General features: G+C 35.3%; 1 protein-coding gene across 2 annotated transcripts in view; it reads right to left on the reverse strand.

Annotated features, from left to right (window-relative positions):
* The window catches only part of TMEM144 (transmembrane protein 144), a 55,647-nt gene that overhangs the window by 17,811 nt on the left and 17,730 nt on the right, over positions 1–20,106 (reverse strand). The window contains exons 7-12 of one of the 2 annotated variants that reach the window (XR_005985135.1): positions 19,207–19,283; positions 16,996–17,114; positions 14,477–14,596; positions 13,233–13,330; positions 11,017–11,070; positions 5,645–5,852 (exon numbers count right to left, since the gene is read on the reverse strand). Coding sequence is in view for 1 of the 2 variants with exons in the window: in XM_041737777.1 (XP_041593711.1) it covers positions 5,769–5,852; positions 11,017–11,070; positions 13,233–13,330; positions 14,477–14,596; positions 16,996–17,114; positions 19,207–19,283 (552 nt within the window). In the remaining variant the exon portion in view is untranslated. Of the gene's footprint in view, positions 1–4,325; positions 5,853–11,016; positions 11,071–13,232; positions 13,331–14,476; positions 14,597–16,995; positions 17,115–19,206; positions 19,284–20,106 lie in introns of those variants that run through there. The other variant, XM_041737777.1, reaches the window with a different exon arrangement.

Raw genomic sequence — 20,106 nt, forward strand, 5'->3', positions numbered from 1 at the left:
GACCCCTAACTCGGGGAAACGAACTAGGGGTGGTGGAAGGGGAGGAGGGCGGGTGTTGGAGGGGAATGGGTGACGGGCACTGAGGTGGACACTTGACGGGATGAGCACTGGGTGTTTTTCTGTATGTTGGTAAATTGAACACCAATAAAAATTAATTAAAAAAAACAAAAAAAAAAAACCTAATTCTTCTGAAGCAGTTTCAAAAAATAGAAATGGAAGGAAAACTTCCAAACTCTTTCTATGAGGCCAGCATTACCTCAATTCCCAAATCAGACAAAGACGCCACCAAAAAGAAGAATTAAAGATAGGAATTTAACTGTTGTCCAGAGAGAGTCTGTCTTCAATTAAAAAATGAGATGCATTACCAATAAGGACTTCAGTAGCTAAAAAACAACTGAATTAGCTCTGATGTCCTTTGTTTGCTAGAAGAATCTTCCTGTTAGTATCAAGAAACTTAAAAAAATTCCTACTCCTTTATCTAATTCCTGCCAAACCTTTTCTATAGAGAGATGTGTGCCTAATATGCTTTCTACAACATTCCAGGTCATCTGGTTCATTTATTTCTTAAAAACAAACAAACAAAATCACTTGCCTTATTCTATTTCATTTTAAACAGGAAGAGAGGTATGCCCCATCCTGTACTATCTAAAGATGAAATACTAAATTGTCAAGACAAAAAGCTACTTTTGAGACCTTCACAACATGTAATTTTTCTTACTCTATGTTTGCTTTGCAACTGAGCCAACACTTTTATCTGAGTAGTATTGGCGGTATTAAAGGTTATGGGTTCCATTCGTGCGTCTCATTTTGTATGTTCGTTGGATTAGTTTCCTAGGGGTGGGACAATAAATTACCACAAACTTGATGGCTTAAAACAATGGAAATATATTTCTTCACAGTCAGTGGCTAAAAGCCTGTCAAGGTTGGTTCCTTCTAGGGGATCTGAAGGAGAATCCCCTTCCATGCCTGTTTCCTAGCTTCTAGTGGCTTTCCACAATCCTTGGTATTCCTTGGCTTATAGTTACATTACACCAATCTCTGCCTTCATCTTCATGTGGCCTTCTTCTCTTTCAATCAAATATCTCTTTCCTTTTTCTTATAAGGATACTAGTCATTGGATTTTGAGTCCCTCCTAAATCCAAGATGATCACATTTTAAGATCCATAATTTAATTGCATCTGCAAGGACCCTATTTCCAAATAAGGTCATACTCATAGGTACTGGAAGTTAGGACCTAGATATATTTTTTGGGGAGCTATATGCAATCAACTACAATGCTGAGTTATTCTTTGATGTTGCTGTTCATGAAAATGTGACAAAAGAGAACTTAAAATTAAAATGTAACAAAATGCTAATCAGAGGATTTCTACTTCTGGCAAGGATGGGGAGTAACAGGAACCATATTAATCCTTAAACATTAAAGAGATAGCAAAATGTGTAAAATGTATGGAACACTGGGCCACAGGCAGGACATGACCATGATCCCTGTCAGAAGGGGAAACAAATAAGTTGAGCACTATAATTTTTCAATTTTACTGCCTAGATAAGAGTTTGGAGGCTGCATGCAGTACAGTAAGAAGGAACAGAGTCCAGAAGCCTTCCCTGAGTTGAATAGATAGAAATAAGAATTTGGGAAGGTCAGGGCAGGTAGAATAGATGTCTATATAATTGGAGACCTAGAAAAAGAGGAAGGGGATAGAGAATAAGAGCCAGTTAAAAACTTACAAGAAACAGAACAAATAGTAGAGAAGAAAAATCAATAAAATTGAAGAGAAAAAAACAATAGGGAAAACTCAAGTAAATATAGAGCTAGTTTGTAGAATAGATGAATAGAATTGATAAACTTTTAGCTAGAATGTTCATAAAAAGAGAAGAAACAAATGACCAATATTAGGAATGAGAAAGTGGGCATCATGACAGATCTTATAGATATGAAAAGATTCATATAGATATGAATGATAGAAATAATTCATGTGGAAGTTAAGTGGTTTGACCAAAAAAACAGAGATAATATGATATTCAGTTATATTGTCACTGTTTTTTTGTCAAATAATTCCATTTAAACAGATTGGTTTTAAGCATTTCATTTTTCTCCCAAAAGTCTTTGTAAAGTTAAATGGATACCGGTTCTTTTATTTTCTTTCACTATCTTAAGGAGTGGAGAGACAATTTTGTCTTATTTTTTCACAGCCTAGCTCTTTGAAATATTTTAAATAGTAAAATATAAGTCACAAATTTAAAAAATTTAGAGCACAAGTGTGATAAGAACTACCAAGAGTACTTGTAAAAAAAAATGCAAATTCACACTTTGCAGCCCCAGAGATTAAAATCCATTTGATAGTTGAAGGAAATCCAAGAATATACACTTTTTTTAAAATATAGAAAATGGGGGGATCTAGTTTAAGCAGCTTAATATTTAATAGCCCCCTCAAAAGAAAACATTATAGACTGAAGATGGACTCAGAGGGTCACTAAGAATTTTTTAAATTAATTTAAAACCATGATTTTGTGGAACAAGACACATCACATACTTAAATATAACAATTCCAAATGTTAATCATTTTTCCTTTAGTTGTCATCTTGAATAGACATATATGTTTTCTTCCACTAAAGAAAATAATTATTAAATTAATGATTATTAAAACAATTAATAAATTAATAATTAAGTTAATAAATTAATAATGAATTATAATTGTTTTAGATCATATAGTTTAAAAGTAGCTATAAGATAAAAGAAATCAGACACAAAAAGGTCTATACTATATAATTCCATTTATGTGAAATTTTAGAATGGGCAAAAGCATTCTAGAATGACAGAAAATAAATTACTGGTAGTTTGGGGTTAGCTACAAGGAAGCAGAAGGGAACATTTCGCTGGAAATGTTTTGTATCTAGGTTGTAGTGGTGATTACATGAGTGTACATATTTGCTCATAACATTGTCCACCTGAGTGGGAGAATTTTATTGGATGCAAATCACACCTCATTAAAGGTGGTTAAAATAGGCTAGATTTGTGGGGGTTTTTGTTTTTTGTATTAATGAGGCCAAATTTCTGAAACAAGTATTAGGCAGCTCACACAATCTCCAGCAGGACCATGGAATTGACCTTGGAGGCCACATAATCAGGAACGACACATCCTACTGCAAGGGAGACTAGAAAAGTGTTTCTAAATCCTACCTTTAGAAGGTGGCACTTTTAAGTTGGAAAATTTCCCAACTTTGCCTTAATCTCTGTTTTTCATTTGTGTGTGCTTGTGTGTGTGCATGATTGCTTTGAAATTAAAAAGTATTAGATAAAGAGGAAAATAACAGTCAGCCATATTCTGTTTACCTAGATTTAATTACTTTAACATTTAGACACATGTTCTGAGCTCTTCTGCTGTTGATTCTTTAACACATATTAAAGAACAAGTATATGAATTCATTGCCATAAAAATTAGAGTATTACAGATAATGTTCAAGCTCACATTGACCGCAGTGTTGCCATTCTGATCTCATTTATTCTCACTAGAGACAAACATTATTATGAGCTTTGTATATATGTATTTTTCTGGTTTTTGGATATATAGGCATTTATCGAAAAAATATTATTATTTTGATTCCTAAGAATTTGCCTAAATGGTATCATACTGTGCACATGGCTCTACAACTTATCTTTTTAATTCAACTTTTCCAGCTCACCAATATTGATACATATAGGTCTAGTACTTAGCAACTCTAAGTACAAATAAATGAATATAATAGGAATAAATGGAGATTTGGTAGCTTGAGGGAAATGCTGTACTATTCTATGAAACTCATTAAGAATTTTAAGGAATTAGGAGTTTTTATTCTGATAATAAGCCATTCCCATAATCCGGATGCCAGCCTCACTGGGTGGCCATTTCCCTATTGGGTAGTGCCTTTTCTGTACTTAGAGACAGCGAAATGAGAAAAAGTGAAAACACAAGAATTTGACCATACCAGACAAGGAAACATAATGCCTCAAAACTTTTAGAGAGATAGATATTAACTTCCTAAATTGAGCAAAGAAAGTGAAGATTTGGTAATCATTTGTTTAGACTAACCTCTGCATAGCATGTGTTTTCCATGGTAACCATTTGGAAAAGCTTGTTTTTCTCCCCCCTAATCTACTCTTACCTCTTCCTAACACCAAAGGCATTCTGTGGTGGCAGAGATTGTATAGTGGTAATAAGATTTGGTTTTCATTTTTCTTCCTCAATTGCTTTACTTCACATTTAAAATTTTGCATATAAATTAGCAATCTCAACTACAGAATAATTAAATGCTAGCAATATGAAATTTGAAAATATACTTAAGAAAACTAGTTTTTGCATAGTGTCAATTTATTTAAAGTTATCAACATAATGGTATTTCAAGTTAAAATTAGAATGAATTTTTGTAAGGTGTTACAATCAAAGAATTCAATAATGAAATAGAGACTCTAGTATCATTTTTTAAATTGCACTCAAATAGAGGAATGAATTTTAAGTGTCTGGATCGGCTGGTGGTGAGGGCAGTAGCTCCTACAAAATATTCTCCAACCTATAGACAGGTTTTCTTTCTCAAACAGTAGATAACAATAATAGCTAAAAATTATACAGTTCGCCAAGTGCCAGACACTCAACATATGTTACAGATTTTAATTAATTTGAACCTTGCAATAACCATGATCATGATCATTATCATTATGTCCATTTTATGGATGAGCAATCTGACACAGGAGGCTCAGGAACTTCTTCGAAGTCATACAACTAAGATGAAGATTTCTATCCATTTGGGTTAGTGCCAGAGTGCATACACTTACGCAGAATGCTATTCCATCTCTTCTGAATTTATATATAAAAATAACATGCCGTTATTTTTTTTTTTTACCTAAAGGAAACCACTAGTTAAAACAGGAAGAAAACTTCCAGTTTAAAGAGGGATTTTAGAAAAGTATATTTCAGAAAAAAATAATAAATTTTACATACAAAGGAGTGTTTGGTCCCTGTAAATTCTTACTCTGATAAGCTAGACCCTTGCTGGAGCAACTCTAGAATTTCCCCCAAGTTTGGAATCATGCAGACATATGTGTGTCTGTTCATGACTGTGTACCTATATATGTCTGTATATGTTTATACACATATTCTCAATGGCTGGAACTTTTTGTTCTCTGAAGATGGATTTTATCTGGAGAGAAAAGCATTTTGAGTTAGCATGAGTGGAGGATGTAGAGTTGGGCAATATTAATTTGAAGTAAAGATAAATTTGGCCTAAAAATGAAATGGCCTTTTTAATACCCAGTTACCAACTCTGACATTTACTTTCTCTGGCAAAGGATCCAGACATCTGACTCCCCATGTCTCTCCCCAACATTTTTCTGCCTCTCTTCATTAATGAGGGCAATATGTTGGAAACTTGGACATGTACAAAAATTCTCTGCGTATGTGAGCTCCTCAGTGTTTTGCAGCTTGCTCAAGACCGAGTGCACATTGAGGTAAAAGGAGCATTCTCAGATGTGATGCTGTAAGAATGAAGACATTTTAGCCACCTGGCGAAGTCTTACCTTCATAAACAGTTCATTAGAAGAATTTTTCATTTTTATACTTGACTGAAACTTAGTTTTCCTTTATTCTTACATTTGTGAAAAAAAATCATTTACCCAGTCCATGACGGGTAGAGATCCATTTGCTGTATGAAAATGAACTCTGTTCTCAGCAAAATCCAGCCAAGCCCTGCAGCAGTGTCCTCTTACCCACTGCTGCCATCTGCTGGTCTTGGGATTGTTAGACTTTAGAGAAAGCCGTGCATAATGCTCCAGTCAAGATGATGCAAAATGCAAATATCATCAATAGGTAGTTTTGTAGACCCTGAATAATTAAAAAAAAAAAAAAGTAAGTGTAATTAAGAAAATCTGAAGCAAACATGCAGAATGTCCAAATTGCTAGGGACCTTACTAACCATCTGCTCCGGCCACCTGTATGCCTTTTGCTATCCCTCCAAATAAACATCCAGATTTTCTTGAAAACCCATTAGAACCTTACTAATTCTCTCACTCAGTAAATGCATGTGGACACTCATTTTGCATCAACATGTGCTGGGGTTAGAATGCTGAGCAAAATGCGTGCTTATTCAGATAAATGTATAATATGGGAGACAGAAGTTAATAATCACAGAAAAGAATGTTACAGAGCGAGAGGGGTGTTAATGAGTAAACGACCATGACTGTTTCTGGGGTGTGTAACAAAGGAATCTTAGTGAGGCTGGTTTTGAGGGTAAGAAATTAAGCTTCTAACTGTAAGTACCAATTAATTGGGCAGGGAAACAGGTAGGCATTCCAGGTAGAAGGAATTGTGTGTGCAAAACTCTGTTGTAATAGAAAAGTGTGATACTTGCCAGGGATGGAAAGGAAGTCAGTGTGACCAAAGCATCGAAACTTAAGTGGAGCAAAACCAGGTTGGAGAGCTATGACCCGAGCTTATGGGGATCTCATAGGTCACGGACACTGTGGGGTTTTATTTTTCCGAGGAATGGGAAGACATTAAGGAAATAGGCTGCTGGATGTGGTGAAAAGATGGATTCACATTTCATAAAGCCCACACTTTTTTTTTTGCAGATGGTGAACAGATTGGAGGGGTCCAGAATGGATGCAAGGAGATGATTAAGGAGGCGACTACAGTCTTCCTGGGCACAGATGATGAGGTGCAGATGGAGAGAGAGAGATGGATCTGAATGGTGAAGAAGAAACAGAGACTAAGTTTGTCTTGCCCAGCCATGGGTAGGTGTACTGGTCTTAAAGATGGGAAACACTGACAACCAGTTCCCAATGAAGCCAGTCCATCTTTGAGTAACAAAGAAATACCTTTTTTAAAAACAGATTTATTTATTTTTTTTGGGGGGGGGGGGAGAGACAGAGGGAAAAAGAAAATCTCAAAAAGATTGAACACAACTGCCAGGCTCCAGCTCACGACCCTGAGATCATGATCTGAGCAGAAATCCAGAGCTGGATGCCTAACCGGCCAGCATCTCCCTAACTTGAGATATAAATTCTAAAACTACATTGAGATCTCCTGACAGATCATATAATATTAATATCAGCTCTTAAGATGAATGCCAATTAACAGCCAAAATTCCAAAAGGCATATATCTTCTTTCCTCAATTTCACAAAGAATTGGGATAGAATGGATTGAATGATCTCTATTTGATGACCAGAGAGGGAGGTTGTTTGTAAGTTGGGTCGGAGCCAACTGAAATTTCTGGATTCGCTGTGAGTATGAATACTACCAGAAGTCACTCTAACACAAGTTCCACAGACGAAAGACAGCACCACAAAGCCTCCCCAAGCACAGCTTTTACACACACACACACACACACACACTCCTGCTAAGGCTTTAAGGTTCTCTGACATATTATCAGTTCTAAAGACTGCAGATACCAGCCCCGATGGAGAGAAGGCGCTCAAATAGTTGCTCAATGAATAACAATCAGGTGATTTCTAAATGTCCTTTGTGAATTAGACAATTGATACAATGACTTAAATAAGAAAAAACAACATACGGGTACTCAGTTATCAGCACTTTACAACCCGATTGTGTGAATACTTTGCTGACCCCTCTCCTTTTTTGTCTATGTAGATAAGAATAATGTCCTCAGAGACTAAAATATTTTTCCCCTTTAAGGTTAAGAATCTGTCTGCCTCCTAGGTTTAGAGGAGGTTAAGAACCTGCCTAGTCTCACAAGGACAAAGACCAATGATATTTGGGCAGTAGCAACAGTTTCCCTTTGTCAAATGTGAATATTAATGCTTAGAAAGTTCATGCTAACATTCTCCCCAAAGTGAAAAGTTTTTAACTCGGATTTCTGAAACAGCTATTAAGATAGCAGATCATCTCATTCTTTATCTGGGAGTAGCTACCGCCCTATCAATTGTCGTGGTAGTAATTCCCTGCATTGGTGTTTCTGTAGACATTGTGACTAGGGCGTGTTTCTAAAAATAATAACGTATGTCTAGCTTAAAATAGCTAGGAGTAAAATTCTAAAACAAACTTTCTAAAGACGAATAGATATCAGATATAAAAGAACATTGGAAATGGAAAGCCTCCAACTGGTGCCCTGATGGCATTAAGACTCGATGAAATCATCAAACTCTTTACACAAAAAATGCTTGGATCTCAGATTAAGTTCTTACTGCTGTAGGTTGCAGACTTCAAATATGTGTCTTCAAGACTTTCAAATATGTGGCTTCAAGATGCTTCAAGATGTAACTGATAGGATCTAAAAGTCCTAAGGATACATGTTTTGCTTTTGTTTTCCTCTAGGGTTTTATCTTGTTTCTAAGAAAAATTATTTTCAAAAATTCTTCTAGGATTTTGGTTTCAGTGTTTAGTTGATAGCTCTTTCTTAAACTAGTTGGCATGTAAAGTATTTAAAACTCGCCTTTAAACCACCTGTTAAGAGGCAATTAGGCACCTCCACTGAATGATAAGTCTTACTGGACACTTAACTTTTTTTTTTTTTGGACACTTAACTTTTATTTGTAGACAGATTTGTAAGTTTGTGTTTTTTTTTTTTTTAAGCCCAGAAGGCCAATAAAAAAAATTTTTTTTTTAAGCCCAGAAGGTTTTTTTTTTTTTTTTTTTTTTTTTTTTTTTAAGCCAGAAGGTCTTTGCTTTTAGCTTGGTCCTCAGTCTCTTCATTTTTACATACGTACTTGGCCAAACTTTAGGACTCATTTTCAGAATTTCAGATAAAACTCCACTTTAAAGAAGATAATGTTACATGCAAATGACAGTTTTTTCATTTTCTTTCCTACATCTATTTCCCCTTCTTTCTTAATTTTATTTTACCACACTGGCTAGGATGTCCAGAAAACACTGAATAATAACAGTGATGGAGATATCTTTGATTTTCAACTTACAGAGAACTTCTTTTCTCAGCTTTATTGAGATGTAATTTAGAACCTTTATGTTTCACCTTAGCTATGTGTTTGCTCTTGTTTTTTGACAGCTTTCTCCTATTTGTAGCACTTCTAAGAGGTTTTTTTCTTAATTAAAAACTGGTTTTTAGTTTCAGCACATTTTTTGAATATATATTATCACATAGTTTTTCTCTGTTTACTTAATATTATATTACCCTGATCAATTTTCATATTGTGAACTATCCTTGTACTCCAGAATTAAGCCCTCCTTGGTCATGGCTTATCACTAAAAAAATTCTTCTCAGGCAGCCCCGGTGGCGCAGCAGTTTAGCGCCACCTGCAGCCTAGGGCGTGATCCTGGACACCCTGGATGAGTCCCAGGTCAGGCTCCCTGCATGGAGCCTGCTTCTCCCTCTGCCTGTGTCTCTGCCTCTCTCTCTCTCTGTGTCTCTATGAATAGATAAATAAAAAAATCAAGAAAAAAATTCTTCTCTATTTGGTCTGAGTTATCTTTTAAAAAGTCTATCTTTAAAAAAAGCTTTCTTTCAATGTCTTTTAGTGTCTTTTTTAGAGGACTCAGGAATTAACACTAAGCTCAATGGCCAGGGGTTCTCTCTCTCAAGTTCTTGTAACTAGGGAAGAGGATTTCTAAGTCCGTATCATTATTACAGTAGTAGTGACTAAAATATTTTCAAATCCTTTATATTAAATCCATTCTTCGTTTGTGCTTCTTTTTACCTAAAATTGCAAATAAGCTATGCTCACTTGTGATTTTCTAGGACTTCAGGATGTTATACTGGATAATAAACACCCAATTCCTAAATAGTAATCATTTATCCTTTGGGAGGTGAATGAAATATTTACAATGAAATTATGGCATGTTTTGGACACAGAATTATTTTTTGTGGAAAGCTACCCTAACTAAAATAAATGAGAAATGTGTATGGAAGTAATTTATGGGTTTATAGATGTTTTAAGTTGCCTTGTGTACTTTAAAAAATACAAAAATTGAGATCCTGGCATCTAACTCCTAAACAAATTCATTATTTTTTAAAATTTGAGAATCTTATCAAATTAAAGCTTTCTAAATCAAAACATTTCACTCAGAATAAATGAAATGATATTTTAAATATAAAATTGAATAATAATTTTAAGGATTACCCAGGTATACAGGTTGCTTTTTGGTTCCCAGAGATTAGGAACATCAGATTTTTTTAGAACCAGGGATTATTTGTTGTTACAGATGCATATGAATGAAGGCAGAAAATATTATGTCTATGATACCTTGACAAAATATCTCTGATTTATATATATTTTTAGTAAAACCTATTACAAAATACTATTCACATATATTCCTCAAATAAAAATAAGTGGGGAAAATTCTAAAATAAAGATTTTTGGGGAAATATTTTGTTTTTAAACAATCACTATACCCAATGTGGGGCTAGAACTCATAACCCCGAGGTCAAGAATCCTAAGCTCCACCGACTGAGCCAGCCAGGTGCTCCTAAAATACTTTTTAATGAAGACACACACACACACACACACACACACACACATCCTACAGCTATTTAATAAATGCAGTTTTAAATCACCATCATTTACACTTGAAAGAGAAGTGGTCCTAGTCACCTGCTACCATACTAATTTCCTATAAAATTGCTGGTTTTATATAGGGGCCTTTGGGAGGCATGAGAACCAACAGAAAAATCCATTCACAAATTCCATTTGCCTCAGGGATATTTTAATCTTTAGGATAAAAAAACATTTCATCCTGTTTATCTATAATATTTTACATTAAATAAAATCTCCCCCATCATATTTTATTGGATTATGTAACCAAAGGGAAAGAAACTAAAGTCAACTAAAGCATTTTCCCACTGGGGGCTGGGGTGGAGAGAAACATGTTTCATAATATTGATCATATCTTCAGTATTTTCTTTCCTTGTTAGGTATGATAACATTTGGAACATCTGATTTGTCAAATCCATTCATGTGTTTTCTGCCCTGGGCTTAGGGATCACATACAGTTTTCAGAAAATAACACAAATACAGTATTAAATACCTTTCTTACATGGGCTCTACACCTGTTTTCTAAATTTGTCCTTGTACATACCTTTATTTCCTTAAACATGAAGACACCCCACATTGCAGCTATAAATCCTGGACCCTTAACAAAAAGAAAAACTTCAATTAAATTGGTTATTTTTTCTGTGACTTATACTCTACATAAATACAGTAAACTGGGGAGCTGACCTCATACTTTAATTGAATAACTTTTTACTGTAAAAAGAGTATAACAGTATTGTCAGGGAAAACTATTCATAATCTCAACCTTAACTCAATATTAAACTAAAGTAACATTAGGTAAAAAAATGAAGATATTTTGTTTCTTTCTGATTTTCATATTTATTACATTGATGATGCTATACTATTATGTGATCTATTTTACTAAATGTGGTCTACTAATAATAAACTATTTTTTTAAATTTTTATTTATTTATGATAGTCACACACAGAGAGAGAAAGAGAGAGAGAGGCAGAGACACAGGCAGAGGGAGAAGCAGGCTCCATGCACCGGGAGCCCGATGTGGGATTCGATCCCGGGTCTCCAGGATCACGCCCTGGGCCAAAGGCAGGTGCCAAACCACTGCGCCACCCAGGGATCTCCAAAAAACTATTTTAATAAGCAAATGGCTAATGTTTTTTAATGAACTAAGGACATAAAAATGGGATTAACAGGAGAAAGTTTAGGAATAATTTTTGTAAAAGATTTTATTTATTTATTTGAGAGAGAGAGAGCACAAGCAGAAGAAGGTGATGAGGGAGAGGGAGAAGCAGGTCCCCACTGAGTGGAGAGCTGGATTCGGGGCTCTATCCTAGGATCCTGGGATCATGACCTGAGCTGAAGGCAGATGCTGAGCCGACTGAGCCACCCAGGTGCCTTGAAAGTGTAGGAGTAATTTATAACTCTTTTTGGCATGAAGCCATCTTATAACTGAAGAAACTGTAGTATGTTCTTTTGGATTCAGTGAATAATGCACTTAAGAAAAATTCTTAAACTGATACTATTGCACAGTGATGAACTATGTCTAAAGTTACACTCCAGTGGATCTAAAGACAGTATTATGGGAAGTCAGAAAAGCCATGTGAGGAAAAATAAGCAATAGGTTTATTCAGACAGGAATGAAATAATCTAGGAAAGGGAAATGAGAAGAAATGAGGTGGGAAGAAAGGATGATTCTGCAGTTTGAAACAAGGCTATTCAAGTTTATTAACTTTTTTAAACTGGGAAAGAAAAAATGGAATTTGGATTAATTGTGGTCTTTGTGGAGAAAGTGTATTGTATCAGCATTTTTATGATTCCTTTTCAAGCCCTGCACAAACTCTGCAAGAGTTTCTCATAAACAATTCCAACATTTTTCTTCTCCTCCACTACTCCGACTGTCTACACGATTGGGTTAACAAAGTTTGACTCCACTCCAGGCATGTAAGCGAAGCAATAAAAATAGGTTACCCTGTTTACCAGCGTCTGGAAAATTCAACATCAAAAGAGTCAGAGAAATAGGTCAAAGGAACTGTCTTTTATCAATGACGTAAGGTCCTAAGCCTCAAAATCCAAACCAAACAAGAAGCATCTGGGTCCTTTAGGCAGTTCCATAGTGACTTGGGCAGGATGGGAGGAAACAATAGAACAGGGGATGTAATATTAATGTTATCAGGCCAATTGCTCAAGAATTCTATCCTCTTTAATCCGGAAATTTTTTTCCCTTCGGAGAACACGATAGAAGACAATGCCAAAAGGTATCACTGTCCTTTGAGGCTCTTTGGCTGATGATTTCCTAAATATTTGTTTGGACATGGTTTACGGGTTATTGCAAAGAAAGAAAAAGAAAAAAGAGAAAGAAAAGAAAAGGGGCACCTTTTCTGAAATACTTCCTGTCTCTCAAGGTTATCATGAGATTCAAGTGTCAAAATATACACAAAAGCATTTTTAACTGATAAACTGTTATACAGAGATAAGTATTGTTATAAACAGTAAATTATAATGTATCCAAAATGACATTAGGTAAAATTACCAGACAAAGACTACAAGGATATCTAAAATGAACAAACTTGCTAGAATGAGGGTAGCAATCAGTGTTCCCTTAGCAATCAGGGACATGAGGTGAGGGGGTGTTGGAGAGAGTACATGAATCTGTTCTACAAACTGTACTCCTAAAAAATTGAACTCCAAAAAATTGAAGTCCTCAGTGATTCACTAGGTATGCTTCAGAAAGATCAGATTTGCATTTGCAAAACAAAAATTTGGAAAAACATTCAGCTACTTACCGCAGTGACTATTGGAAAACTGACCACAGCGCTGAGAGAGTGGTTAGCTATGAGCCAACAGCAGGTGGCTATTGCCCAAAGAACTCCTGACAGGAATCCTGAAACACATGCAAACAGCACACACTTAAAAGCCACGTTCCTTTCCTGAAAAGTCCATGCCTTCAATATGGTGGGAATATGAAAGTGCTCCTATCAATGCATTCCTATAATTTTTGGCCAACATGATTTTATGGTCATTTTGGAAACCAAATCTTTTTTTTTTTTTTTTTTTGGTTCGTGACTGCTGTGGGTATAACTATCAAACTTTTCACTTTATTGACATTAAATAAAATACCCAAAGTTGTAGTTGATGTAAAGATTGGGTAGTGGAGAGGGACCCTAAGGAAGATACTGGATCTGAGCATGCTCTGCAAACACCATTTACTTTCAACTCTCAACATAAAATGTGAAGTTCAGAATGATCTTATAGCTAAAGTGGTGGTGGGGGGGGGAGGTCCTAGAATTTGAATGAAAATACCAGATAAAAATTTTAGGATACTTTAGTTGGGTGTTCAATAAATATCCTATCTTTTATTTTTTATAATGGTATAGTTGTATACTATACCATATAGTGACGTACTTTGACTTAAATGAATCACGTAAACAAAACGAATCTCTGACATATGCTTTATTTTGTTCTTAAAATTTTTTTTTACTTGTGGACTTATATTCTAAATTGCATTATGGCAAACTTCTAAGTAAATGAGGAATTATAGGTATATTTTTTTTACCACCAGTGCCGAATGAATTAAGTCCAAAGTATGTGCATTTATCATATGCCCTTTTCAAAATCTAAAACAATTTCTTATTTTTCAGAGAAAATGTTTATTTACCCAAGCGACTACAAAGTTCTCTTTGTTCATACTATTTTTTTTTTTTTTAAGAAAAAGTAGTCACAGGACACTGACTTTTAATAAGCATCCTTTGATAGGTCAATACTCAAGGTATTTTGGCACAGGAAATCATCTTAGATTCACTGTTCAAGTTTCAGGTTCTGTAATGACTGTCATTTCACAGCCAGTTTCATGGTTTTTAAATCTTTCATATTTACTGGTGAGTAGGGCCAAAGCAATTAGGGAATGAACATATACACAGATACACACACACACAGGGATGGCTTGATTTCCAGAAGACGATTACTCAAGCTAAGTGAGTAGAGAAGACTTTCATAGAGTAAAAATATTTTTTGTAGTAAATATTCTTACCTGGCAGGACTGCTTTAGGATATAGCTTAAAGTTATTTTTCATGGCTATACAGTAGGCCAGAAAGTAGACTGTGCTTGTAAAAAAGATGCCACTGAAGTGTGCAAAAACGTAGTCTAAATCTGAAAAGGCAGATCATAAAACTCTCAAATGTATCCTTTCATTCATTTCAAATATATTTAGAGTTCTAAAAATAAAACAAACTCACCAAAATTAACCTTAAAAGTAAAGGAACCATTAATTATATTTTATCATCCTGGCTTTCTACATGCTGTACATAGAATTTTAATGAACATATTTAAAACTTAGAAACATTAAGAGTAAATTAGTCACTACAATCAGATCTAAAACGCGGTTTTTATGATTACCTTGGAAAGGTAAATAAGAAACTATAAACATTATGTGAATACGACCTTCTTTTTAGAATAGGTTTCGACTTAATTCTACAAATGGCAATTGTAGCAAATCTCCAGGTAGACTGTAGTGGGGGGGGGCATTGTGAAGAATATTGGGGAGTACTAATTTTATATGGTGACTGATCTGGAGACCAGTGTGTCTGTTGCAGATGACAGCTATATGGAAAGATAATCAGGAAGTTCTACCAAAGAGGGTTTTATTTAATTGTTTACTCTAAGCCTTATTACATGCGAGTGTTAATGACACATGATGGTGGTCCAAATCCGAGAAACCCCAACTTCACCAACTGTTTAAACAGATTGTATTTTTTTTTTTTTTAACAGATTGTATTTTAGTCAGACAAATGGGTCTATTACAGGTTCTTGGCTGGGAAGGTCACATTGGATTTAATGTTTCTCCCAACTATGGTTTTGACAAAGATGAGGGGTCATGTTTAAGGAGAAAGCTCAAAGGTCAAAGAGTGTGTCTTTTCTTCTAAAATCTTAAACCCTCTTTCTGGATCAGGTAAGAAGAACATATCTATGGACTACTAAAAGGAGCAGCATAACATAGTTAAAAAAAGCACAGATCACCTGGGAGGGATCTACAATCCACTACTTGCTAACTTTGAGACCTGGGCAAATTACCTAATCTCTCACTGTCTTAATTTTCTCAATTGTAAAACAAGAATAATAATGTTATCTAACCAATAAGGTTACTATGAGGGTCAAGTGAATTATTATTGTCATGTGCTTAGAGTAGTGTTTAGCACAGTACATGTGATACTTATGTGTTTGTTAAATAAATGAAATAAAAAATTGTACCTCCCTGGAACTATTTTTTAATAAATTGGAATAAAGTGTGTTCCTATTAGATGACATTAACGTTGTCATAAGAAAGGTCCCTAAAAAATGACTATGTATTATGTAAAGAGGACATTATTAAGTAAATATGACATTATTTATTATGACCCAGGACCAAGAACAACCATGGTCCTGGATGATTAGTTCTTTTTATCTTGCGTTCACTGAATTGTGGGACTGATTTGATTTCCCTTGTGTCTATAAGAAATCTTAGAGCCAAATTTATGGCTCATTTCTAGCAAGTGTACAAATACATTACGGTTTTTAGACTCATTCCTGGTTTTTATTTTATTTTTTATTTTTTAACTCTTGATTTTCTTTCTCTTTTAATTTGTCCTATGTTATTCTATTTTTATTGATTTTTATCCTTTACAAATGAAAATAATAAAAACACACAAAGTATTTGCAGAAAATCTTTAAAAAAAGACGGAAGTTAGTAAAAGGTTTGAAAGCTAATTGGACTGAATATAAAAAGGAAGGAAGAAACAATGGTGTCAATGCAGTCTGTCTATTCCACTAAAGTCTTTCAAATCCCAGTTTTGTCATCAGTCTCTCCCTCATAACTTTTGCCTTCCAAATTTTACCCTTTTCTGAACACAGATCACATTAATTTTCTCCACCATCCAATTCAGAACTTTATTGCCTATGATCTCATTCTTTTATGGGTTCATGGGTGGAAGTCATGCTTCAACAAAATGATAGGACCCCTGAAGTAGACCCTCTGCTATTTCCTGATGAGCCTGTACAAGGCTCTTGGACACAGTGTTGAGTTTACACCAGACAGACTCTACATCCAGAAACTGAGGTAATCTGGGAGCATTATGTTGAGCCTTTCAATGCACTTCTCTATGTTTTAAAAATAATATCCTCTGACTAGGCCATACTTTGACCATTAGGAAAGTTATACTTCGACGTTTACCTGAAAGAGCAGAAGAATATATATTTTCTCAGAGATTATCTAACTGGAAAATAATCTCTGAATCTCACTGTAAAGCTAAGAAGCATGTGTTAAGATCTAAGTAGTTGATATAAATCCTGACTAGAATAAACTTGATTATATTTGTATTTTGCCGATCATGTGAGATGACTCAAACAGTCCTTTATTACTTTTAGTCTTCAGTGGTTTTCTAAGTCACCACTTACAGTGAAAAAGTAAGATCAAATCTATGCACCAGGATTTACTAGGACCACATTCTTTTTGTATTCTTAAGAAAAACAGGTATTGAATTTATTTATAAAGTAACATAATGGTTTACCCTTACCATATTGGCTTGCCCCTGCATATATACTATCATTTCTTTTGCTGTGGTCCTTGATATAAATTATTGGCACAAACGTAGAACCATAGAGTATTCCAGATATCACTGCAAGACTGCAGCCCCTTAAAAAACAAATACATTACTATTAATCTTGGCCCACAGCAATATTTCTGACAAACACACAAATGGAATCATAACTAAAGCATGCTTCAAAGTGTAAATCACAAGCAGTTATGCAGAAATCACACATCCATTTCAAGCTCTGTGACTGTCAAAAGTCAAAGAAATACCTTGCAGGGTCAGAGCATCAGGGTCAGAAAGACATCAAGACCTAAAGTGCAGCTTCTGTCTCCCACTGCCTGGTTTTGGAAGTATACGATTCATAGAAGTTCTGATGGATTATCATTATAAATTGTCACTGCATAGACGTGACTATGCTATCATTATACTGTCTGCATAATAAACTTGGCTGTCTAAATATGAACTATTTGTAGACTGATACTATGCCCTAGGCTTATTTTTTAAAAAAAGATTTATTTATTTATTCATAAGAGACACACACAGAGAGAGAGAGGCAGAGACACAGGCAGAAGCAGGCTCCATGCAGGGGAGTCTGACATGGACTCGATCCCGGGTCTCCAGGATCACGCCCTGAGCCAAAGGTGGGCATTAAACAGCTGAGCCACCCAGGGATCCCCCAGGCTTATTTTGTAAACACTCAATTTATCCAGCACAGGGCTAGGATAGACAAAATACTAAATGAATGTCCCTGGACTTGCCCAAGCCTTCACTGATGAGGGTATGGTCAAGAAATGCTGATTTAATCAAATAATTTGGGTATTACAGTTCTTGTTATAAAAACAGAATACTTCATCTTAAGCACTGGAGTCATGGCACCTCCTCAGTCTTGGGCCACATTTGCATGAGGCAAGTGTTTCTGATAATTTTGTTGAGAGATGATTAATATTTTGGAACAGTCCCTTCAACTTAATACAAAGGGCAATGGCATAAAACAATGTTAGGCAAAAACAAACGAACAAAAACATTCCTTTCCAAACTTAAAAACAAATTCTTAGAGTCTATTTTAATAGAAACTCACAGGCCAACCTGGCAATCAGCTCTATCCACACTGGAAATTCGTGTGTCATGGGGAAGCCTGGACTCCACAGTCCTGAAAGAGGTGTCCCAGGCATAGACAGGACTAAAAGACCAGGTCTGGCTAATCATAAGACAATCAAAAGTGCCTTTTTTTTCCCCAAAAAATATTCCTTTAGAAGGGAGAAGCTTTGTGAAAAAATGTTTTGAGAGTTCTGTTTTACTCTGAAGCAAAAACAGTAACATATTTATCTTCCAAAGCTTGTTCATGAGCTCGTTCCTTCCTTCATTCTAAGATCTATCAAGCATTTGTTATGCACCAGGCACAGGCTCTTTCTCACTGTGAGGTTCATGTCTACACTAACAGAGAAAATGCTTTCTATTCTTGAAGCGCTTATGTGTGTCACCACATAAAGTCCGAAACAGTCATCAACTGTAAAACTCAAGCTATCTATCCACTTACATGCTTTCATATTTCTCTGCTAATCCAAAAACATCCCACAGTAAACCATAAGATATAGGGGCTGCTGGTGAGCCATCCCACAAGAAACCCTAAGATATAGGGACCCACTTTATGACCGTGAGGGGTATAATTACAGGAACCCAGAATGTCTACTATATTTGAAAATGAATATCTTGGGATCATAAAATTGTCTAACACCTGAGTGTAGGGATTTCCAGCGGAGGACAAGTGTCCTGGGCAGTGCAGAATTAGAGGAGTGTGTTGTCTAATTTGATCGTGATTGGTGAGAGCCTGTTGATCATTATATACTCCGGCCTATATTACCTCTTTCTTTTACTTTAGGCACAAAAGTACTGCAAAGCGAGATTGCTTTTGTAAACTATTTATTGGCTAGAAATACCGCAGTGGCTTAGGAATTTCTTTTTCTTTTCTTTTTTTTTTTTTTTTTGGCTTAGGAATTTCTTGAAAGAAACACTGATATCAAGGACCTCTCAAACTGAAAATTCAGCAGGGGACAAGAAAATCTGTCCACCACAGCACTACGGGAGTCAAAGCTTATGATACCATTTGCTTCTTGAACTTAGATGAGTAGCACTTCACTCTGATAATCCTTGCTTTAGTTAAATATGAAAGAGAATAATAGAACCTCTTCTTACACTGTACGCTGCTGTGCTCTAGAAAGTTTATCCACCCAGGAATAATCAGGACAGGGATCTTGACTGCTGTTGATCACCTATTGAAAATATTGGCACAAACAAAAACAAAAACAGCCTTCAATTGATAGTCATACTGGTGACAAGAAGATTTTTAGTGTTTTTCTCTTCTTTCTCAAACATACTTTAAAAATATGACCATGTGACACTATGCATTCTGATTCTGTGCATCTCTCCAGACTCAAATGTTTCTGATTCTTTTCCTCTTCCATTCAGAATGGTTTGGCTGTAGGCAGCTTCTCTGTCTAAATTTTTTCAGTTTAATATATAGCTGTTTTGATACACCCTTTAAAAGTAACAGAAGTTAACAATGCCTGTGTTTAATCTGCATGTTTTAATAATCTATAAAAAATTAGAACCAAGGAAAACTCAGACTCTTCTATGGAATACTTCAGATTGATAGGTACTTTTTTATTCACTTTTTAAAAATTTATTATTATTATTATTTTTTTAACGCAATTTATTTTTTTGAAAAATTTATTTATTCGTGAGAGACACACAGAGAGAGGGAGAGAGAGGCAGAGACACAGGCAGAGGGAGAAGCAGGCTCCATGCAGGGAGCCCAACACAGGACTCGATCCCGGGTCTCCAGGATCACACCCTGGGCTGAAGGCGGTGCTAAACCGCTGAGCCACCTGGGCTGCCCTTTATTCACTTTTAAAAACTGAATTAGTTAATAAAACATTTCCAGTCATGTTTCATGTAAAGTTAAAATTCTTTTTTTAGGTTAATAGTCTAAGGAAAAATTACAAGCACACTTAAAATATTTCTAATATTGAATTTTAATCATTTTTGTCTTTTAGCTGAAGTTTCTTTAATGTGATATTCCTAAAGTCTTTGTAA

The sequence above is a fragment of the Vulpes lagopus genome, chromosome 23 (genome assembly GCF_018345385.1).
Source record: "Vulpes lagopus strain Blue_001 chromosome 23, ASM1834538v1, whole genome shotgun sequence".
Lineage (NCBI taxonomy): Eukaryota > Metazoa > Chordata > Mammalia > Carnivora > Canidae > Vulpes > Vulpes lagopus.